The following is a 25,818-nucleotide window of genomic DNA, read 5'->3' on the forward strand; positions in this document are numbered from 1 at the left end:
GGTACACAGAACCCTTGAGAACTGTAACTCTGTTGTGGGTATATAAAAAGTATGCATGGATAATTTGATTCTACTGATATAAAAGAAAAAAAAAGGGGGGGTGTAGTAAAGGGAAGGAGGTCGTTTCAGAAAAAGGGTAAGGAATGATAAAAAGAGGGAAACTACATCCCAGGAAGAGGCATAGAAAATACACCATATCTGAGGGAATTTAGTGAGGGGGAGAATCATTGTGTGAATCTTACTCTCATCAGGAGAGGCTCAAAGAGTAAATAATTAACATATTTGTTTTTCAGAGAATTTTCTCTCACCTCATTAAAAGGGGGGAGAGGAAAAGGGAAAAGGAAAAGGAGAATAAGTGAAGGGACTTGGAGGGAGGGGGAAGGGATACTAAAAAAAAAAGGGAGGGTTGCGCGTCACAAGGGGGGTCTGTAAATTAAATATCGGGGAGGGGGATCAGGGGGGTCAAGGGAAAAAGCATAATCTGGGGATAATATGATGGCAGGAAATACAGAATTAGTAATTTTAACTGTAAATGTAAATGGGATGAACGATCCCATCAAACGGAGACAGATAGCAGATTGGATCAAAAATCAGAACCCTACAATATGTTGTTTACAGGAAACACACTTAAAGCAGGGAGATACATACAGAGTAAAGGTAAAAGGTTGGAACAGAGCCTATTATGCTTCAGGTAAAGCCAAAAAAGCAGGGGTAGCTATCCTTATCTCAGATCAAGCAAAAGCAGAAGTTGATCTAGTTAAAAAAGATAAGGAAGGAAACTATATCCTGCTGAAAGGTAGCATAAATAATGAAGCCACATCAATACTAAACATATATGCACCAAGTGGTATAGCATCTAACTTTCTAAAGGAAAAGTTAAGAGAATTGCAAGAAGAAATAGACAGTAAAACTATAATAGTGGGAGATCTCAACCATGCACTCTCAGATTTAGACAAATCAAACCACAAAACAAACAAGAAAGAAATTTAAAAAGTAAATAGAACATTAGAAAAACTAGGTATGATAGACCTTTGGAGAAAACTGAATGGCAATAGAAAGGAATATATTTTCTTCTCAGCAGTTCATGGATCCTATACAAAAATAGACCACTAATATATGGTCCATATGTCCATATTATGTCCATATATTAGGACATAAAGATCTCAAAATTAAATGTAGGAAGGCAGAAATAATAAATGCCTTCTTCTCAGATCACAATGCAATAAAAGCTACATTCAGTAAAAAGTTAGGGGTAAATAGACCAAAAAGTAATTGGAAACTGAATAATCTCATCTTAAAGAATGATTGGGTGAAAGAGCAAATTATAAAAACAATTAATAATTTGACCTAAGATAATGACAATGATGAGACATCATACCAAAATCTGTGGGATGCAGCTAAAGCAGTAATAAGGGGAAATTTTATATCTTTAGAAATTTATTTGAAGAAAATAGAGAAATAGAAGATTAACGAATTGGGCTTACAACTTAAAAGGCTAGAAAAAGACCAAATTATAAACCCCCAACCAAAAACTAAACTTGAAATACAAAAATTAAAAGGAGAAATCAATAATATTGAAAATAAAAAAACTATTGAATTAATAAATAAAACCAAGAGTTGGTTTTATGAAAAAGCCAATAAAATAGATAAACCTTTGGTAAATTTGATCAGAAAAAAGAAAGAGGAAAATCAAATTGTTAGTCTTACAAATGAAAAGGGGGATCTTTCCACCAATGAAGAGGAAATTAGAGAAATAATAAGGAGTTACTTTGCCCAACTTTATGCCAATAAATTTGATAACTTAAGTGAAATGGATGACTTCCTCCAAAAATATAGGCTCCCTAGATTAACAGAGGAGGAGATAAATTGCTTAAATAGTCCCATTTCAGAAAAAGAAATAGAACAAGCTATTAATCAACTCCCCAGGAAAAAATCCCCAGGGCCAGATGGATTCACATGTGAATTCTACCAAACATTTAAAGAACAATTAGCCCCAATGTTATATAAATTATTTGATAAAATGGGGGATGAAGGAGTCCTACCAAACTCCTTTTATGACACAGACATGGTACTGATACCTAAACCAGGTCGATTGAAAACTGAGAAAGAAAATTATAGACCAATCTCCTTAATGAATATTGATGCTAAAATCTTAAATAAGATATTATCAAAAAGACTTCAGAAAATCATCTCCAGGATAATACACTATGATCAAGTAGGATTCATACCAGGAATGCAGGGCTGGTTTAATATTAGGAAAAATATCAATATAATTGACGATATTAATAATCAAATTAATAAGAACCATATGATCATCTCAATAGATGCAGAAAAAGCATTTGACAATATCCAACATCCATTCCTACTAAAAACTCTTGAGAGTATAGGAATAAATGGACTATTCCTTAGAATAATCAGGAGCATATATTTAAGACCGTCCATAAGCATAATAGGCAATAGAAATAAACTGCGACCTTTCCCAGTAAGATCAGGAGTGAAACAAGGTTACCCACTATCACCATTACTATTCAATATAGTACTAGAAACGCTACCCTCGGCAATAAGAGCTGAGAAAGAGATTCAAGGAATTAGAGTAGGAAATGAGGAAATCAAACTATCACTTTTTGCAGATGACATGATGGTATACTTAGAGAACCCCAAAGACTCTGCTAAAAACTACTAGAAATAATTCAAAATTTCAGCAAAGTGGCAGGATACAAAATAAATCCACATAAATCCTCGGCATTTTTATATATCACTAACAAAATGCAACAGCAAGAGATACAAAGAGAAATTCCATTCCAAACAAATGTTGAGAGTATAAAGTTTTTGGGAATCCATCTACCAAAGAAAAGTCAGGAATTATATGAGAAAAATTACAAAACACTTGCCACAAAAATAAAATCAGATTTAAATAATTGGAAAGACATTCAGTGCTCTTGTATAGGCCGAGCGAATATAATAAAGATGACAATACTCCCAAACTAATCTATTTATTTAGTGCTATACCAATCAGACTCCCAAGAAACTATTTCAATGACCTAGAAAAAATAACAACAAAATTCATATGGAAGAATAAAAGATCGAGAATTGCAAGGGAACTAATGAAAAAAAACTCAGAGGAAGGTGGTCTAAGTGTACCTGATCTAAAGCTATATTATATAGCAGCAATCACCAAAACCATTTGGTATTGGCTAAGAAATATACCGGTAGATCAGTGGAACAGATTAGATACAAAGGACAAAAAAGGGTACATCTATAGCAATCTAATCTTTGACAAACCCAAAGATACCAACATTAGGGATAAAAATTCATTATTCGGAAAAAACTGTTGGGAAAACTGGAAATTAATATGGCAGAAATTAGATATGGATCCACACTTAACACCATATACCAAGATAAGATCAAAATGGGTCCATGATTTAGGCATAAAGAGGGAGATAATAAATAGATTAGAGGAACAGAGAATAGTCTACCTCTCAGACCTGTGGAGAAGGAAGGAATTTATGACCAGAGGAGAACTAGAGATCATTATTGATCACAAAATAGAAGATTTTGATTACATCAAACTAAAAAGTTTCTGTACAAATAATCCTTTTTTTAAAAATTTTAATTTTATTTTATAATTATAACATTTTTTGACAGTACATATGCATGGGTAATTTTTTACAACATTATCCCTTGCACTTACTTCTATTCAGATTTTTCCCTTCCTCCCCCAACCCCCTCCTCCAGATGGCAAGCAGTCTTATATATGTTAAACATATTACAGTATATTCTAGATACAATATATGTATGTAGAACCGAATTTTTTGTTGCACAGGAAGAATTTGATTCAGAAGGTAAAAATAATAGTTTACATTCATTTCCCAGTGTTCCTTTTCTGGATGTAGCTGGTTCTGTCCATCATTAATCAATTGGAATTGGATTAGCTCTTCTCTATGTTGAAGAAATCCACTTCCATCAGCATACATCCTCGTACAGTATCATTGTTGAAGTGTATAATGATCTTCTGGTTCTGATCGTTTCACTCAGCATCAGTTGATGTAAGTCTCTCCAAGCCTCTCTGTATTTCTCCTGTTGGCCATTTCTTATAAAACAATAATATTCCATAACATTCATATACCATAGTTTACCCAACCATTCTCCAATTGATGGACATCCATTCATCTTCCAGCTTCTAGCCACTATGAAAAGGGCTGCGACAAACATTTTGGCACATACAGGTCCCTTTCCCTTCTTTAGTAGTTCCTTGGGGTATAAGCCCAGTAGTAGTATGGCTGGGTCAAAGGGTATGCACATTTTGATAACTTTTTGGGCATAATTCCAGATTGCTCTCCAGAATAGTTGGATTCTTTCACAACTCCACCAACAATGCATCAGTGTCCCAGTTTTCCCACAGCCCCTCCAACTTTCATCGTTATTTGTTCCTGTCATCTTAGCCAATCTGACAGGTGTGTAATGATACCTCAGAGTTGTCTTAATTTGCATTTCTCTGATCAATAGTGATTTGGAACACTCTTTCATATGAGTGGAAATAGTTTTAATTTCATCATCTGAGAATTGTCTGTTCATATCCTTTGACCATTTATCAATTGGAGAATGGCTTGATTTCTTATAAATTAAAGTCAATTCTCTGTATATTTTGGAGATGAGGCCTTTATCAGAACCTTTAACTGTAAAAAGTTTTTCCCAATTTGTTACTTCCCTTCTAATCTTGTTTGCATTAGTTTTGTTTGTGCAGAAACTTTTTAATTTGGTGTAATCAAAATGTTCTATTTTGTGATCAATAATGGTCTCTAGTTCTCCCTTGGACACAAACTCCTTCCTCCTCCACAAGTCTGAGAGGTAAACCATCCCATGTTCCTCCAATTTATTTATGATTTCATTCTTTATGCCTAAATCTTGGACCCATTTTGATCTAATCTTAGTATGTGGTGTTAAATGTGGGTCCATGCCTAGTTTCTGCCATACTAATTTCCAGTTTTCCCAGCAGTTTTTGTCAAATAATGAATTCTTATCCCAAAATTTGGGATCTTTGGGTTTGTCAAAGATTAGATTGCTATTTTTATTCACTATCTTGCCGTGTGAACCTAACCTATGCCACTGATCAACTAGTCTATTTCTTAGCCAATACCAAATGGTTTTGGTGACTGTTGCTTTATAATATAGCTTTAAATCAGGTACACTTAGACCACCTTCCTCTGACTTTTTTTTCATTAGTTCCCTTGCAATTCTCGACCTTTTATTCTTCCATATGAATTTTGTTGTTATTTTTGCTAGGTCATTAAAATAGTTTCTTGGGAGTCTGATTGGTATAGCACTAAATAAATAGATTAGTTTGGGGAGTATTGTCATCTTTATTATATTCGCTCGGCCTATCCAAGAACACTGAATGTCTTTCCAATTATTTAAATCTGACTTTATTTTTGTGGCAAGTGGTTTGTAATTTTGGTCATATAATTCCTGACTCTCCTTTGGTAGATATATTCCCAAATATTTTATACTATCGGCTGTTATTTTGAATGGAATTTCTCTTTGTATCTCTTGCTGTTGGATTGTGTTGGTAATGTATAAAAGTGCTGATGATTTATGTGGATTTATTTTGTATCCTGCGACTTTGCTGAAATTCTGAATTATTTCTAATAGCTTTTTAGCAGAGTCTTTGGGGTTCTCTAAGTATACCATCATGTCATCTGCAAAAAGTGACAATTTGATTTCTTCATTTCCTACTCTAATTCCTTGGATCTCTTTCTCGGCTCTTATTGCCAAGGCTAGAGTTTCTAGTACTATATTGAATAGTAATGGTGATAGTGGGCAACCTTGTTTCACTCCTGATCTTACAGGGAAAGGTTCTAGTTTATCACCATTACATATGATGTTTACTGAAGGTTTTAAATATATGCTCCTTATTATTTTAAGGAATAGTCCATTTATTCCTATACTCTCAAGCGTTTTTAGTAGGAATGGATGTTGGATTTTATCAAATGCTTTTTCTGCATCTATTGAGATGATCATATGCTTTTTATTAATTTGATTATTAATATGGTCAATTATACTAATAGTTTTCCTAATATTAAACCAGCCCTGCATTCCTGGTATAAATCCCACTTGGTCATAGTGTATTATCCTGGGGATGATTTTCTGAAGTCTATTTGCTAATATCTTATTTAAGATTTTAGCATCAATATTCATTAAGGAAATTGGTCTATAGTTTTCTTTCTCAGTTTTCGATCTACCTGGTTTAGGTATCAGTACCATGTCTGTGTCATAGAAGGAATTTGGTAGGACTCCTTCAATCCCTATTTTTTCAAATAGTTTACATAGCATTGGAGTTAGTTGTTCTTTAAATGTTTGGTAGAATTCACCTGTAAATCCATCTGATCCTGGGGACTTTTTCTTAGGAAGTTGGTTAATAGCTTGGTCTATTTCTTTTTCTGAGATGGGACTATTTAGACTACTTAATTCTTCCTCTGTTAATCTGGGCAAGCTATATTTTTGAAGGTATTCTTCCATTTCATTTAAGTTATCGAATTTATCAGCATAAAGTTGAGCAAAGTAGCTCCTAACTATTGTTCTAATTTCCTCTTCATTAGTGGTGAGTTCACCCTTTTCATTTTCAAGACTATCAATTTGCTTTTTCTCTTTCCTTTTTTTAATCAGGTTTACTAAGGGTTTGTCTATTTTGTTGGTTTTTTCATAAAACCAACTCAGTTTTATTAATTAATTCAATAGTTTTTTTACTTTCAATTTTATTAATCTCACTTTTTATTTTTTGAATTTCAAGTTTTGTGTTTGTCTGGGGGTTTTTTAATTTGTTCCTTTTCTAGCAATTTTAGTTGTAAGCCCAATTCGTTGGCCCTCTCTTTTTCTATTTTATGCAAGTAGGCCTGTAGAGATATAAAACTTCCCTTTATTACTGCTTTGGCTGTATCCCACACATTTTGCTATGATGTCTCATTATTGTCATTTTCTTGGGTGAAGTTATTAATTATGTCTATGATTTGCTGTTTTACCCAATCATTCTTTAGTATAAGATTATTTAGTTTCCAATTATTTTTTGGTCTATTTTCCCCTGGCTTTTTATTAAATGTTATTTTGATTGCATTATGGTCTGAAAAGGATGCATTTACTATTTCTGCCTTACTGCATTTGATTTTGAGGTTTTTATGCCCTAGTATATGATCAATTTTTGTATAGGTTCCATGAACTGCTGAGAAGAAAGTATATTCCTTTCTGCCTCCATTTAGCTTTCGCCAAAGATCTATCATATCAAACTTTTCTAGTATTCTATTTACCTCTTTGACTTCTTTCTTATTCATTTTGTGGTTTGATTTATCTAATTCTGAGAGTGCAAGGTTGAGATCTCCCGCTATTATAGTTTTGCTATCTATTTCCTCTTGCAGCTCTCTTAATTTCTCTTTTAAGAATTTAGATGCTGTACCACTTGGTGCATACATGTTTAATAATGATACTGCTTCACTATTGATGCTTCCCTTTAGCAGGATATAATGCCCTTCCTTATCTCTTTTAATTAGATCAATTTTTGTTTTTGCTTGATCTGAGATGAGGATGGCTACTCCTGCTTTTTTGGTTTTGCCTGAAGCATAATAGATTCTGCTCCACCCTTTTACTTTTAGTTTGAATGTCTCATCCTGTTTCAGGTGTGTTTCCTGTAAACAACATATAGTAGGATTCTGACTTTTAATCCAGTCTGCTAACTGCTTCCTCTTTATGAGGCAGTTTGCCCCATTCACATTTATGGTTAGAAGGACTAATTCTATATTGCTTGCCATCCTATTAACCCCTGCTTATGCTTTTCCCCTTTCCTTCCCTTTTACCCTCCTATCCAGTATTAAACTGGTAAACACTACTTGCTTTTCACAGCCCTCCCTTTTTAGGATCCCTCCCCCACCTTAAAGATCCTCCCCTTATTTTACCCCTTTTCCTCAAAATTACTGTATTCCCTTCCCCTTAGCTTACTCCTTCCCTTTCACTTTTCAATGAAGTGGAAGAAGTTTCACCATAAACCGAATATGTCTATTGATACACGCTATGTTCATCTCCCTCCTTTCTTTCTCTCAGATATAATAGGTTACCTTTACCTCTTCATGAGATGTAGTACCACCACTTTATGCTTTTTTATGATATAATCTCCTTTCCACCTCTAGTTTCTAAGACAAATTGTACATATGTTCTTTACATATTTTTTTGAGAGAAGTATAGTTCTCAAGATTTCTTTTTACCTTTTTAGAAATCTCTTGAGTTCTGTATTTGAAGATCAAACCTTTTATGTAGGTCTGGTTTTTTCATCAAAAATAGATGGAATTCATTTATTTCGTTAAATGTCCATCTTCTTCCCTGGAAAACGATGCTCATTCTTGCTGGGTAAGTTATTCTTGGCTGCATACCAAGTTCCTTAGCCTTTCGGAATATCATGTTCCAGGCCCTTCGTTCTTTTAATGTGGACGCTGCTAAATCCTGGGTTATCCTTATTGTGGATCCTCCATATCTGAATTGTTTTTTTCTAGCAGCTTCCAATATCTTTTCCTTTGTCTGATGGTTCTTGAACTTGGCCACTATATTTCTTGGCGTTTTGATTTTAGGGTCCCTTTCAGTAGGTGATCGATGAATTTTTTCAATGTCTATTTTACCCTCTGTTTCCAGAATGTCTGGGCAGTTCTCTTTGATAATTTCCTCGAAAATGGTGTCCAAGCTCTTTTTTTCCTCCCATTTTTCAGGGAGTCCGATAATTCTCAAATTGTCTCTCCTGGATCTGTTTTCCAGGTCTGTTGTCTTTCTGGTAAGGTACTTGACATTCTTTTCAATTGTTTCACTTCTCTGGTTTTGCTTGACTACCTCTTGGTTTCTCCTTGAGTCATTCATTTCTACTTGTTCCAGTCTAATTTTCAATGATGTATTTTCTTCACTCACTTTTTTTATATCTCTTTGTAATTGTCCAATTGAGTTTTTATCTTCTATGGAATTTTTTTCCATTTTATCCATTTTATTTTTTAGAGAGCTGATTTCTTTATCCAACTCACTAATCCTGTTTTCCTTGGAATTGTTTACCTTTTCCAGCTCACTAATCCTGTTTTCCTTGGAGTTGTTTACCTTTTCCAGCTCACTAATCTTGTTTCTCAATGATTTGATTTCTTTATCCACTCTGTCTTTGAATGCATGGGATGACTTCTCCAGGCTCTCTTGCCAAGCTTCCCTTTCCTTTTCCCATTTCTCTTCCAGTTCTCTTGTGAGAGCCTTTTTGATTTCCTCTATGAGGTTCTTTTGTATTGAGGAGCAGCTTATATCCCTCCCAGGGGATACATCTGGGGACAGTCTGTTCCTAGTCTCCTCAGCATTTGAAGTCTGCTCCCTCTCCACACAGAAGCTGTCAATGGTTAGAGCCCTTTTGAATTTTTTGTTCATTTTGTCAGAGTAGGAATCAAAGAAAACAAACTGACAAGAGAAACAATTGGTCTGTTTTGCGGGGGATGGGGCTGGATGGTATTAATGGGCTTCCTCTACAGACTGGGGGTAGGGCAGCAGAGAGCCACTAACAGAACAGCAATGACTGTACTGAGTCTGAGCTCTGAGGCTCTGAGAACGCACCGAGTCAGTCCAGGTGGGGGTTGGGGGTGGCCGGGCTCTGAGAGACGCTGGCTTTCTGGGGTTTTAATCTTCACCTCCGGTGTTTACACCCTCTCCGCTGCTCCTGGCTTGCTGCCAAGACGGAGCATCCACACTGGGGCAAAAGCCCTTTCACAGAAACGGCAGAGATCACACCCCTCCCCCTCCGGTCTGAGCTGTGTGAGCTGCCTGTCTTGCTCTGGCTGCCTGCCCTCAGTCTGCGCCCAGTCTGATTGACCCTCCCCCGAGCAAACACAGACCTTTTCTGGCGACTTTCAAGGATGTCTTCTCTTGGTGATTATTTGTGGATTTCTTTCTGGGTCAAGCATTAAGTCAGAGGCTTGTCATGAAGTAAGTTCTCTGTACAAATAATACTAATGCAAACAAGATTAGAAGGGAAGTAACAAATTGGGAAAATATTTTTAAAAACAAAGGTTCTGACAAAGGTCTCATTTCCAAAATATATAGAGAACTGACCCTAATTTATAAGAAACCGAACCATTCTCCAATTGATAAATGGTCAAAGGATATGAACAGACAATTCCCAGATGAAGAAATTGAAACTATATCCACTCACATGAAAGAGTGTTCCAAATCACTACTGATCAGAGAAATGCAAATTAAGACAACTCTGAGATACCACTACACACCTGTCAGATTGGCTAAGATGACAGGAACAAATAATGATGAATTTTGGAGGTGATGTGGGGAAACTGGGACACTAATACATTGCTGGTGGAGTTGCGAAAGAATCCAGCCATTCTGGAGAGCAATCTGGAATTATGCCCAAAAAGCTATCAAACTGTGCATACCCTTTGACCCAGCAGCGCTACTACTGGGCTTATATCCCAAAGAAATACTAAAGAGCGGAAAGAGACATATATGTGCCAAAATGTTTGTGGCAGCTCTTTTTGTGGTAGCTAGAAACTGGAAGATGAATGGATGTCCATCAGTTGGAGAATGGTTGGGTAAATTATGGTATATGAAGATTATGGAATATTATTGTTCTGTAAGAAATGACCAGCAGGAGGAATACAGAGAGGCCTGGAGAGACTTAAATCAACTGATGCTGAGTGAAATGAGCAGAACCAGAAGATCACTATACATACACTTCAACAACAATACTGTATGAGGATGTATTCTGATGGAAGTGGAAATCTTCAACATAAAGAAAAGCCAACTCACTTCCAGTTGATCAATGATGGACAGAGGTAGCTACACCCAGAGAAGAAACACTGGGAAGTGAATGTAAATTGTTAGCACTAATATCTGTCTGCCCAGGTTGCATATACCTTCGGAATCTAATGCTTATTGTGCAACAAGAAAATGATATTCACACACATGTATTTTATCTAGGCTATATTGTAACACATGTAAAATGTATGGGATTGCCTGTCATCAGGGGGAGGGAATAGAGGGAGGGGGGATAATTTGGAAAAATGAATACAAGGGATAATATTATTAAAATATATATATAATAAAAAATTATTAATTAAAAAAACACTTGATAGTATAGGAATAAATAGACTATTCCTTAAAATAGTCAGGAACATATATTTAAAACCATCAGTAAGCATCCTATGTAATGGGGATAAACTGGATCCTTTGCCAGTAAGATCAGGTGTAAAACAAGGTTGCCCACTATCACCATTATTATCCAATATTGTATTAGAAATACTAGTCTCAGCAATAAGAGTCGAAAAAGAGATTAAAGGAATAAGAGTAGGTAATGAGGAAATCAAACTACCATTCTTTGCAGATGATATGATGGTATACTTAGAGAACCCCAGAGATTCTAATAAAAAGTTATTAGAAATAATTCACAACTTTAGCAAAGTTGCTGGATACATAAATCCTCAGCATTTTTATACATCACCAACAAAATGCAACAGAAAGAGATACCAAGGGAAATTCCATTCAAAACAACCTCCGAGAGTATAAAATATTTGGGAATCCATCTACCAAAGAAAAGTCAGGAATTATATGAACAAAATTACAAAACACTTGCCACAAAAATAAAGTCAGATTTAAATAATTGGAAATACATTCAGTGCTCTTGGATAGGCCGAGCGAATATAATAAAGATGACAATACTCCCTAAACTAATCTATTTATTTAGTGCTATACCAATCAGACTCCTAAGAAAGTATTTTAATGACCTAGAAAAAATAACAAAAAAATTCATATGGAAGAACAAAAGGGCGAGAATTTCAAGGGAATTAATAAAAAAAAAAAAAAATCAGATGAAGGTCGTCTAGCTGTACCTGATCTAAAGCTATATTATAAAGCAGCCATCACCAAAACCATTTGGTATTGGCTAAGAAATAGACTAGCTGATCAGTGGAATAAGTTAGGTTCAGAGGACAAAATAGTGTACAACTATAGCAATCTAGTGTTTGACAAACCCAAAGATCCCAACTTTTGGAATACAAATTCATTATTAGAAAAAAAAAAAACTGTTGGGAAAACTGGAAATTAGTATGGCAGAAATTAGATATGGACCCACACTTAACACCATATACCAAGATAAGATCAAGATGGGTCAATGATTTAGGCATAAAGAATGAGATCATAAATAGATTAGAGGAACATAGGATAATTTACCTCTCAGACTTATGGAGGAGGAAGGAATTTGTGACCAAAGGAGAACTAGAGATCATTATTGATCACAAAATAGAGGATTTTGATTATATCAAATTAAAAAGCTTTTGTACAATCCAAACTAATGCAAACAAGATTAGAAGGGAAGTAACAAATTGGGGAAACATTTTTACAGTTAAAGGTTCTTATAAAGGCCTCATTTCCAAAATATATAGAGAACTGACTCTAATTTATAAGAAATCAAACCATTCTCCAATTGATAAATGGTCAAAGGATATGAACAGACAATTTTCAGATGATGGAATTGAAACTATTTCCACTCATATGAAAGAGTTCCAAATCGCTACTGATCAGAGAAAAATGCAAATTAAGACAACTCTGAGATACCACTACATGCCTGTCAGATTGGCTAAGATGACAGGAATAAATAATGATGAATGTTGGAGGGTCTGTGGGAAAACGGGGACACTGATGGAGTTGTGAAAGAATACATTCTGGAAAGCACTTTGGACTATGCCCAAAAAGTTATCAAACTGTGCATACCCTTTGATCCAGCAGTGCTACTACTGTGCTTATATCCCAAAGAAATAGTAAAGAAATTTTCTATAATATAGGGACCTATATGTGCCAAAATGGCACATAGAGGCAGCTCTTTTTGTAGTGGCTAGAAATTGGAAAATGAATCAATGCCAATCAATTGGAGAATGGTTGGGTACATTATGATATATGAATGTTATGGAATATTATTGATCTGTAAGAAATGACCAACAGGATTTATACAGAGAGGCTTGGAGAGACTTACATGAACTGATGCTGAGTGAAATGAGCAGAACCAGGAGATCACTATACACTTCAACAATGACACTGTATGAAGATATATTCTGATTGAAGTGGATATCTTCAACATAAAGAAGATCTAATTCAGTTCCAGTTGATCAATGATGGACAGAAACAGCTACACCCAGAGAAGGAACATTGAGAATTGAGTTTAAAATGTTTTCACTATTGTCTTTCTACCGAGGTTACTTATACCTTCGGAATCCACTTCTTACCTGTGCAACAAGAACTTTGGTTTTACACACATATATTGTATCTAGATTATACTATAACATATTTAATATGTATGGGATTGCCTTTCATCTAGGGGAGGGAGTAGAGGGAGGGAGGGAAAAATTTGGAAAAAATGAATACAAGAGATAATGTTGTAAAAAAAATTATCCATGAATATGTTCTGTCAAAAAATTATAATTATAAAATTAATAAAAAAAAATTTAGGTCCTCATCACAACTTATCCCCATCATGATTTTGATATATGATCAGCATAAGAAATTAATTGTAAATTTTGGGGAGTTATAGGTGACACACAAAGGCCCAAATGATAAAAAAAATATATTTTAGAAACTCAGAAATGCATAAAATATATGTTTTGTATAATATCAATATATTTTATCTTCGCATACTATAATAATTTAGTTTTGTATGAAGGGGAGGGCCAAAATAAACTTTACATGACTTTCCCAGATGGAAGGGGGAAGGTGTCAAATTCCTAAATCCTATGATGAAATATCTGTACTATTAAAATGTGAATTATTATTTGGTTAAAAATTTAACAAGCCAAGAACTCTAAGGACTTATTTTCTTGGTTAATTTTTCTTTTTTTCAGACACTGCAAATGGACATAAACAAGCTTAACATAACTTTGCTTCGAATATTTCGACAAGGAGTGGCAGCAGCTTTAGGACTCTTACCACAACAAGTACACATCAATCGCCTAATTGTAAGCTGCCCAGATGTTGTCTGTCCAAATTACAAAATATCTTTTAATTAAACAGTATTTCATTGCTTAAGGGAGGATTCTTTAGACTATTTCTCTTGTTGTCAATGTATAGTCAATATAAGCATTCAAACATTCTTATATAAATAGAGCTAGAAGGTACCTTAAGAATTATCAGCTCCAGTTCTCTAGATGTGAGGAAACTGAATCAACTAGTTTGGGCTAGAGTACCTATTATATTATGTTTGTGGTTTTCTCAAAACTACAAGATTTTCTGATTGGCTGAATTGTGTCTTCCTAATTCCCCAATTCCTTGTTTACCCAAGGCTTCTGAGAGATTGAAACTTAATTATTCTGTGGAATCTTAACCTTCTTTAACTTCTCACATTCTGAGTGGTACCCACTCTCCTACACAGCCTTGAACCTGCAACATTTTGTGGAAACCCAACTTTTCAGAGTTTCCCACACTTCTAATAAGGGGCTGACATCACCCCATCATCATGTCACATTGGACAGAAAAAATATCTCTATACCAGACCATTACCAGGTATATCAGACCACTCCTAGCCTTGGGCTATGTAAACAAAATGATCTGTCTCCATTCAAGTTTGAATAGAACAATGGCATTTCCCATCCTAGATAAAATTCCTAGCTAGGTTGGATGCATCTGACTGAGATCAGCATAGCTAATGCAATATCATCATCAGTAATGTTTATATATGTGCATATAAATGCTTAGTATATGTAATTTAAAATTCATATATTTTACATGATTGCATATGTAATAACACCCCCAATATACATTTTCAGTTCTGAAAAATGGACCACAACAGATATGGAAACCTATATAATATTAATGAAACTCAGAACCCATCAGGTTCCTAATCTAGAGTCTGTGAGCTATTTCAACCTTTTGTAATTCTATGTATTTTACTTTAAGCATTTAGAAAACATTATCCTTAGCGTATCCATAGACTGCACTATGAGATTGCTAAAGAGGTCCATGCTCCAAAAAGGGTTTAAAATCTAGTTTAAGAAACTCAAAAAAGAATGGACACTTTCTGATCAAAAAGGAGGAAGAAGTTTGATCTTAGATATTCTTAAAGTACATGATAAATAGATCAAAATCCAATAGAAATATTTTTTGCAACAAATATATCATTGAACAATAATAGAGGTTATTTAACAGGGACATACTGGAATGTAATGGACAGTAATCTAGTTCTGAATGGAGCCTCTAAAATGGCTAAGATCCAAGATTAAAATCAAAATATCATCAATGAATGACATTCACATTAACACAACAAATACTATGTCAACCAAGAAATAACATTAATATTAGTCCCTCAGTGAACATTTATTAATAAGTTTGTACTATATGTGGTCAGGCATTGTGCTAGGTGCTGAGAATAATTTACTTAAAATTAAATCACAGAATCTCAGAGTTGGATAGGATTGCAGAAATATTTTCTTAAAGAAATACTTAAAGAAATTAATTCAGGCTATTCATTGTAAGGACAAATACTAAAGCTGAAACTTAAATACTTTGGCCACATAATGAGAAGATAGAACTCACTGGAAAAGACTGGGTGTTGGGAGAGGAAAAAGAAAAGGAGAGAAGCAGAGAATGAAATGGGGTAGATAGTGTCATAGAAACAATAAACATGAATTTGGACACACTTAGAGAAGTTGTTGTTGTTTGTCCTTTGTTCTCAAAGAGGATCATGGTATCAGGGAGGTGATGCAAAGGTATTGGATTTAAGTGAGAAAGGACTGCTTTGAGAGATAGTAGAGTGTAAAGGACCTACTATGCCATAGTTCATGAAGTCAAGATTGAATTACTAGACAACAACAATTGGAAGAAAGATTTAAAGATAAAATAGACATTAGAGGCAATTAACTCCAGCCCCCTCAATTTTACAGATGAGGAAACTGAGGCACAAAGAGTTTAAGTGACTTGCCCAAAAAAGTATTTGAGGTAGGATTTGAATCTAGGTTTTTCCAGACTCCAAGTTCAGTTCTAATACAAAAAACTGACTTACAATTAAACAAATGGCTGAGACAGATATATTTGTGAGGGAAAAGGAAGGTGTGGAACAGCAGTCTGTCTAAGGAAGAGAAAAGAGGGCCAAAGTTAGAAAAAGAGAATATTAAAGCTTTGACATTAAGTATTAATCCCATCAACTGGGGAATGGCTGAACAAGTTGGGACATTTGATTATGATGGAATACTGTTGTGCTATAAGAAAGGATGAGTTAAAAAAATTTAGAAAAAAAATGTTAAAAGACATAAATTTATTGAGTGAAATGAGCAAAATCAAGAGAACATTGAATATAGTAATAGCAATATTATTTTTAAAATGATTTTAAGAGAACAAATTATTTTGACTATTTTAAATACTCAAATTAACTATAAAAGACATATAAAGATATTATCTTTATCCAGAGAAAGAATTGATAAATAGAATTATGTATGGAATAATTACCTGCATATATACATGTATAAAATATATGTGTATATCTATCCATCTACATTTATTTATGTTTAATGGCAGCCATTTCTAGAGTAGAAGAAGGAGAGGGAAGAAAAAGAGGGGGGAAAGTAACATTATGACTTTATTATATATTTAAAAGGAATAGTAAATTGTATATTATATTTGCAGTTTTATGTGCAATCATTTTTATTATACTATGTTATGAAAATGCTGATTTTTCTTCCATAAGCTTAATTAATTAACTAGAATTAAGAATATATATTAAGTATCGGTGTTGTATCCCGAGTAATTTCTCCACTTAAATCTTGAATGAGATAAAAATACACGATCCAAATCAGTAAATCACACAATATAAACATATATATGTGTGTCTATCACAACTACTTAAAAGGCATTGTCATAAGATAGATAAACAATTAGATAGATGGCTAGAAGATACATTATAGATTTATGTATATACTTAAAGAGAGGTCAGCATAGTGTCTCTAAGAAAGCTCCCTCTTTTTCTCTCTCCCTCCCTCTCTTTTCATCCTCCTCCTTCCCCTTTCTTCCCTCCTTCCTTCTCTCTCTCTCCTCCCCTCCTACCATATATATGTATATATGTAGTAGTTTAATATTTTGTCTATGTCATCCATGATACATATGCTTGTTCATTAAAACAAATGTTTAAAATTAATTTTCATAGCCCAGTGGCAAAAGCACAATCTCATATTCTAAAAATGTTAATTGTCAGTTTTGAAAACTGTAAAATGTCTGCTGTGGTTTGTTGCTATATTGTGGGAGGCCAACTTAAGAAGATAAAATTTTTTTTAATTACAAATTATAAACTCATGTTAAATAATAAACATTCACTCATAGATATGATCTGTTGGTCATAATAATTTCTTTTTTATTTTTTGGCACATTAATTTCTAAAAATAAATATATTTGGTGATTCTATATATCTTTAAAATGTTTATTTAAGAATTATCATAGAACCATCTCAAATTTTACTTGTTCTTGTAATATCTAAAGATGTTCTCCTTTTGCTTAGGGGAAGAAGAACAGCATTGAGCTGTTTGTATCTCCAATAAATAGGAAAACCGGAATTTCAGATGTTCTGCCATCTGAAGAAGCGCTGCATTCGCTTAATATCAATGTTTTACATCAGAGTCTATCTCAATTTGGAATTATAGAAATCTCCCCTGAGGTATGTAATCCACGGATGACTTAATACTGTTTGTATATATTACAAAACTAATAATTATACTAGAAAGAAGTAAACTTTGGCCTACAAAAATTATGAAGAAATATAGTATGATTTCCTAAAAATCTTACCAAAAATAGTACAGTTAATAATAGTTTCAATGTTCTTTGAAGATAAAACACTTCTTCATGTCTGGTATCCTTTTTTACCCTTTTCATTCATTCCTTGGCAAAATTCCCACAATTCCAACTGCCTGCATATCGCTTCTTCTATCTCCAAATTTTCATGTCAGGTTCTGACCTTTTAACTGTACAATATTGTATTTTGTAAAGTTCTATAACATAACTCTTAAATTGCATTTGTTGACTCATTAGTATCAGCATTTAAAATTTGTATATTCAACATGAAAATTATAACCTTCTCTTCCTTTCTTGATGTATCATCAAAATTCCATTATCTACATAATCTCAAAAATTTACAAATTTGAAGTCTTACTCTTCCTTTTTTGCTTTGTTTCATAGACCCAAACCATGTCAAGTTCTTCTAGTATGATCTTTGAAATGTTCCTCCATCTTTTTTTGTTATTATCACAATTGCCATTAATTCACATCTAGAACATAAATTATTGTTTCTTTGTTCATCTCCTACCACTCTCACCTATATAAACTTATTTGAATATTCTAATGAACTTTCTTCTTTCTAGTCTTCTTGAGCCATACTCCTCTTAATATATTCTTCAATCTAGTGAAATTAGTCTTTATTGTTCCTAACATACAACATGCTACCTTCCAACTCTAGGTATTTTCACTAGCATCCATTAAGTCTGGAACTCTTTATTTCAGTTCTACTTCCTTCCTTCCCTAGCTTTCTTTAATTCTAAAGAAAGTCTCATCTTCTGCGAGAAGCCTTTCCTGGTCTTTCTTAGTCTTAGTGCTATTATTATGAAAAAAATTCCAATTTATCGTGTGTGTGTGTGTGTGTGTGTGTGTGTGTGTGTGTGTGTGTGTGTGTATTGCTTATATATAATTGTTTGCATGCTATCTCCTCCATTAAACTGTGAGATCTTTTAGGATAGTGATTGCTTTTTGGTTTGGTTTGGTTTTGAATTTTTATCATTCTTTATATCCTCAGTACTTAGCAATTCTCAGCACAAAATAGATGCTTATGAATGATTTGGCTTAACTTCTACATCAAATTGTGTCAACATATACTTAAACAGATCTTTGGTCTCACCTGTTTGGAAATTCCTTTCAATAGCCCATCTATTCCTATTTATATGGTACCATTTTTATCCTGAGCTTCCCATAAGCTTTTCAAAGAAGGTCAATCTGACATGGCAGAAGCAGAAGTCTTCCTACTTTCTTTAGGATAATTCAAGGGAAACTGTTGGAATCCAAATGTCCATCTGTCATCCCTCATCCCTGCCACATGAGCAGCTCATCTTTTCTTTCTTTCATGTAATTCTGGTATTTTTTTTCATTTCTATTCTTTGAAGTTCTGAATTATACTTTTCCATTGCCCTTTCTGTGAAATTGTTTCTCTGTCATATAGCAATGCCAAGAGAATGTTGGCATTAAAAATATGGGCATTTGCTATTGTGAGAATCTTGAGGTCATTAAAAGAGTTTTTGTAGCTTCCCAAATATAATACAACCTGCTTTCCATCTAGGATCATCTCATTTTTTTATCTATGTTTTCTGTCCCAAAGATTTTGATGGAGAAGATGTAAAAGTTGATTGTATGTAATTATTTGTCATATTATAATCTAGACAATGGACTGGCTTTTAATCATTCACTTGGTCTTTACTTGTGTGGATAGTCAGACAGAATTTTTGGGGGATACTGTAGAGTCTTGAAAGAAGCCAGGGAAATTAAGAGATGAAATCAGTCTCAAAACATTTTAGTACCTACTTTTTGTCAGGCACTGTGCTAAGTATTAGGGATGCAAAAAAAATGCAAATGGTAGTATACTTTTTCAAGGAGTTCACAATCTAATGGGTGAGACAACATGTAAACAATTAGGTCTGTTAACATCTACACAACAACAACAACAACAAAAACTAGACAATAGTGGGAATAATTTCAAAGGGAAGATACTGAAATTGAGAAGTATTGGGAAAGTCTTCTGGAAGGGGAAAATTGAAGGAAACCTAGAAAGCTGATTGTCAGAGATGGAAAGGAGTGGGTTCCAGGAATGAGGGAACAGTCAATGAAAATCCCCAAAGCTAGACAAAACAAGGTTATGAATGTGAGGAACAACTTGAATACCACCAACACTGAATTGCAAATTGTGTGGAATTAGAGAAGATATAAGAAATCTAGCAAGGTAAGACACATTTTGTTATGAAGGCATTTTGTTATGCCTGTTTAAAAGAGGCAAATTGGAGTTGTGACTTCCCAGAATCACATAGCTAGTAAGTGTTAAGTGTCTGAAGTCTAATCTGAACTCAGGTCCTCCTGACTCTAGCCATCTAGCTGCCCCTATGAAAGGCTTTGGAGGCTAAATAGGGGATTTTATGTTTGGTACTAAATGTAAAATACACTGGAATTTATCAGATAGTAGCATGACATTATCACTCTGTGCTTAAGGAAGATGAGAGAATAAAGCATTCAAGGGATGGGGGAGAGCCAATGCAGAGGAATTGCTATATTCAATATATAAAATATTAAATATCAAAATAGAGGAGTAAATACTTGATCATGGAAATGATTGGGAAATACAAGAGTTCATTGAGCAGGAGGATATTTTGTCCATGAGAAAATGTAAATCTTTTTTTTTGCAAATTTAAGATTACTTGAGTTTAGATCCAGATCTAGAAGATTTCAGAAACTCTTTAGTCCAAATATCCTCATTTTATAGATGAGGAAACTACAATTCAAGTAAGATTAAATGATCTGTCTAAGATCACATCGATTGTAAGTTAATTTCAATACTCAAGTTCTCTAATTCCACAACATAAAAGTGAAAAGTTAGAGGAGTTTCCACTCAGATTGCCTTAAATGTCAATAAATTCCAAAAGTCTTGTACTTTAATCAGAGAGCCAAATGTCTTTAATACTATCATGCTGATAATCTTGGTGACTCTCTCTGGAGAAAAAAAATAATTAACCTTGACTGTTTAATAACAGAATCGCAATACATGAATTTTGATTGTTCTTTCAAACTGAGTTCATTGGCTTGAATTATTTTTTTAAAAGATTTCCAGTCTATATAGCATTGCCATTCTTTGAAGATTTAATTGAGGCTAACAGCACCTAAAATATATATTTATCATATAAAATAACATGAAATTTTGAGGAAAGAGTATAGTTAAAATATCTAAGAGAATTACACTATTGAATGTAATTATCCAGCTTAGCCAAGTATACCAATAAAATTACCTAATAATTATAAAATGTATATTCCACTTTTTATGTCTACATTCTCAACATTACTTCCTCTACTTAAATCCAAAATTGTTGCCCAATCAATTAATTAACATTTATTAAGTGTCTACTGGTGTAACCAGGATATACAAAAAGAAGCAAAAGACTGCCCTTGCCCTCAATGTAACTATTGAGACTAAGGGTACAAGATAAGAGAATTATTATACCTAAAGTGTCAAGCTGATTGTGTCTATAGTGCCATTTAGATCAGGGCAGGAAAAAATGTAATTTATCTTTTTCATTGTTAAGGTATTTATGTGGGCAAAGTGGAAAATCTCAAGGAGATTCCAAGCACGAATCCTTAAAATTTTAGTGTGAGGAGTTACACTTCTGAAATTAGCAAATGCTATAAATTGGGGAGTTACATTGTTTTTGTTGATTTCTAGACTTGAGAACTTGATGAAAAACAATGTTAAGAATGTAGATTAAACTTCAAAGTATGGGGACAATTTCTAAGATATTTCAGGATGCACAAGTTATTGCAATAACCCATCAATCAATAAGCCTTAATTAAATACCTACTATAATGATTAAAAAATGAAATGCCTTCAAAGAGCTTATATTCTATCCATAATGATCTGATTCAGTGAAATATTTTCATACTGTATCCACCTTATAGGATTCTCATAGACAAGTTCATAATCCTTTCCGAAATCCAGAACCCCTGGAGAAATACATAAGATTGAGGTAGTAAATTAACTCTCTTAAACTTGATAGAACCAAAGCGGCTGAGCTAAAAGAGAATTTTTAGAGCATTTAGTCCAAGCCAAATGCTTCATTTTATAGATAAGGAAACTGAGTCCAAAAAAGGTTAAAGTGGCTTTCCTAAGGTGATATAGGAACTAAGAAACAGCTGAATTTGAATTTAGGTCTTCCGACTATTCTACTTCCAACTACTACTCCTCTTTCTATTGTACAACCTACTAATTAGGTAAAACTACAAGGGAGAGAATGATTTAAAAAAAACAGTATGTTGCTATGACCTTAGTTGTTTATTATCATGCCTCTCTCTGTCTAGTGTCTTGAAGTTCTATACAAATATAATAACTCAACTCTATTTTGATAGGAAATAAGAAAATAAAATGACTCAGTTCAAATAGTTCAAAACTCCCACAAGAAAAAGTAGGGATTTTTTTAAATCTGGGCAAAATATAGCTGGGATAATGTTGAGGGGACATAGAAGGCAGTTATGGAAAAGGTGGGAAAGTAGCAGTACAAAAAGCAATCCATCCAAGCATATCCATAACCCAGCTTACTCACTGCGTCTGAGGATTGTCTCTCCTCCAATTCCAGGAAAACAGGATCCAATTTGGAATCTCTTGGGAGAGTAGACAGTGTGGCCTGTCCTATAGGGAAGGGTCTTCTGAACCTCAGTTCTTTGAATCCTTCTTGGGCTCTTCTTGCTCCATGGGAGTTGTCCAGTGGAAAACCATGAGGAGTGATGGAGACTGGGAATACTGTGTCCAAACTACCTAAAAGGAAGGGGGAAAAACATGCTCACAACCTGAGAAGGAAACATGGCTTGCTTCCTAATGTAGGCCCTTTAGGCAATGTTCTAAAATCATTTGTTTATTTCACTGTGGGGAAAATTAAATTAATATTTTGCCATCACTAGTACTTTATGTGGGGATGGGGGGGAAGAGAGAGAAAGATAACTTTAATTACCAAAGTTTGTAGGGTTAAGACAGAAAAAAAATGACAAGGGCCAGCTAGGTTTAGGGAATTAAATTAAGGTATTTTTTATTGTTGAGTTGTTTTAGACTTGTCTGACTCTTTTGTTACCCCATTTGAGGTTTTCTTTGCAAAAGAAGTGATTTGCCATTTCTTTCTCCAGCTCATTTTGCAGGTTAAAAATTTGAGGTATATACCTTTCACTTAAAATGCTGAAATTCTACTTTGGTTCCACATAAAGGAAACTTAATGTCCCTACCTCCCTACCATCATTGTTTAGATAAGCATTATAGCTCATCTAAATCACTCAGGTATTAAAGAATTGCTGTGCTCCCTGAAACCTTAAACTGGAATTTATGATTTCATTGATGTAGAGAACACCTGATAAGGAAACTCCCACTCCCTCTGCAAATCATGTGTTCTACAATTTATAATTTATGACTCATAGAGGACAAACAACAACACAGTCCTAGAGAATTACCTGGGACACTGAGAAACTAACGGACTTGCCCAATATAATATGTCCAATATACTTCAGAGGGATGATCTGAACTCAGATTTTCAAACTTCAACAAAGACTGGCTTTGTATCTATCATTCCAATATTTGATTGATTAAAGACACGGAAAAGATAACTGATATATAACCAATTATTTTGCAAATTGCTATTCTAATTGAATCTCAATACAGTCCCATGAAGAGTTACTAGATTATTAAATACAGGTATCATTATTAGCATTGTACAGATGGGAAAACTGACAATCAGTTAGGTTAAGTGACTTACCTCTGATCACACATTTAGCAAGTAATCAAATGAAATATTTGTAAAGCGCAATGCTTGGAATATAGTAGGCATTTAGTAATGATTGTTCCCTTTCCAACCTTTCCCTTTAGTGACAGAGGTGGAATTCCATCCCAGGTCTCTTTTAATTCCAGGTCAGTATTCCCCATTACCTCTCTCAGAAGATTCAATTCAAGTGCTGTCTGTTGATTTCCACAAAACTACATTCAGTAGTTACAAAACTTTTTTTCATGTCTAATTTCAATAAATATTGATTTTTACAACACTTAGGGGATGGGGATGGAAGTAATGAGAAATCAAACCAAAAGTGTGATTCTTTCAGTCTAATCATGCTTCTCCACAGCAATCAAGAAGAAATAAACCATATTTATGTGCAGAGTCGGGGTAGGTTGGGGAGGAAGATGCATCTTATTCCCCAGTAGCACTATTATTTTCCCTGTTCACATTTGCTTTAAAAAGTGTAATATAGCTAGTAATCCCCAATGTTAGAACACTGCTTTAATCAGCATCATGCACAGTGGAATTGTTTTTAAAGAAGCAACAAAAAATAGCACTCCATCCTGTCAGAGTAGGTTTCTTTCTGAATGCATCATGAGATTCCCTTCACACCTGTTTCACTTTTGCTTAAAGAGAAATGAGCACTATTCTAGGCAGGACATGAGCTAGGTGCAGAGGAAGGAGGCACAAAGCAGGCAAGCCCAGAGAGTCTGTGGAAGGAATTTCCTTCAGAGGAAGAAAGTCCCAAGTATCTTGGCTTATGGACTCAGGAATTGCCAAAGAAGAACAAAAGGGGACCCTAGAATCAGAATGTGGCATGTCATGTAGAGGATTCAATGAGAAGACTAAGCATCTTTGTGGATGTGTTTGGATTTGTCCTATAAACACTTCCTAGATAATTTGTTTAGTTCGATTTGTTTAGTTGTGGGAGCAGTGAATGCTGGTGTGCTCTACCACACCATATGGAACAAAGCTAAAAATAATGCCAGTTCCTGATAAGAACTTTGATCTATTTTCCTCACCCTTCTACTCCTCAACCCCACTACATTTTTCATCTAATCCAAGACTCTCTTGTTTTGCTTTCAAGACCAATGTCTTACAAGGGCAACATGAAGCGGATAAGATCTGGAGCAAAGAAGGATTTTATGCTGTTATCATTTTCCTCAGTATCTTTATAATGATCGTAACTTGTCTGATGGTAAGTTCTTTCTTTTTCTTTTTTCTTTTTTTTTATTATAGCTTTTTTATTTGCAAGATATATGCATAGGTAATTTTTCAGCATTGACAACTGCAAAACCTCTTGTTCCAACTTTTCCTCTCCTTCCCCCCATCCCTTCCCCCAGATGGCAGGTTGACTAATGGATGTAAAATATGTTAAAATATAAGTTAAATACAATATATGTATACATGTCCAAACAAAAAGAATCAGAATTTGAAATCGTGTACCATTAGCCTGTGAAGGAAATCAAAAATGCAGGTGGACAAAAATAGAGGGATTGGGAATTCCATGTAGTGGTTCATAGTCATCTCCCAGAATTATTTTGCTGGATGTAGCTGGTTCAGTTCATTACTGCTCTATTGGAACTGATTTGGTTCATCTCATTGTTGAAAATGGCCACATCCATCAGAATTGATCATCACATAGTTTTGTTGTTGAAGTATATAATCATATTCTGGTCCTGCTCATTTCACTCAGCATCAGTTCATGTGAGTCTCTCTAGGCCTTTCTGAAATCATCCTGCTGGTCATTTCTTACAGAACAATAATATTCCATAATATTCATGTAGGACAATTTATTCAGCCATTCTCCAATTGATGGGCATCCATCAATTTCCAGTTTCTGACCACTACAAAGAGGGCTGCCACAAACATTCTTGCACATACAGGTCTTTGGGATATAAGCAGAGTAGTAACACTGCTGGACCAAAGGGTATGCACAGTTTGATCTTTTTCTTTTTTCACATGCCTACTCAGCAAGCCACTAGCTGAAAGAGGTTGAAAGAGAGAGATAAGAATATTTAATGAGACTATTCTTATGTAAGGAATATTTGACTGCAATGTAATTATTCTATGAAAGCCTACAGAATGATAGGATGTTAGCATTGCATTGGGGGATTCAAGTAACTTGATCAACCAGGAGAGTGAAGCTTTTGAAAGTGATTTATTGAGGTCATTATAACCCTCAATGTTATTAGAACTTGATAGGCACACTCTGGGCTCACGCTGTTTTTCTCCAACATTC

General features: G+C 34.4%; 1 protein-coding gene across 3 annotated transcripts in view; it reads left to right on the forward strand.

The window, feature by feature from the left end:
* Nucleotides 1-25,818, forward strand: part of PTPRR (protein tyrosine phosphatase receptor type R) — a 398,730-nt gene that overhangs the window by 156,837 nt on the left and 216,075 nt on the right. For 2 of the 3 annotated variants that reach the window (XM_074270547.1, XM_074270548.1), the window contains 3 exons: nt 13,893-14,006; nt 17,531-17,686; nt 24,664-24,774. In XM_074270547.1, the coding sequence (XP_074126648.1) occupies nt 13,893-14,006; nt 17,531-17,686; nt 24,664-24,774 (381 nt within the window). Of the gene's footprint in view, nt 1-13,892; nt 14,007-17,530; nt 17,687-23,694; nt 23,714-24,663; nt 24,775-25,818 lie in introns of those variants that run through there. The other variant, XM_074270549.1, reaches the window with a different exon arrangement.

Source organism: Sminthopsis crassicaudata, chromosome 5 (genome assembly GCF_048593235.1).
Source record: "Sminthopsis crassicaudata isolate SCR6 chromosome 5, ASM4859323v1, whole genome shotgun sequence".
Classification (NCBI taxonomy): Eukaryota; Metazoa; Chordata; class Mammalia; order Dasyuromorphia; family Dasyuridae; genus Sminthopsis; species Sminthopsis crassicaudata.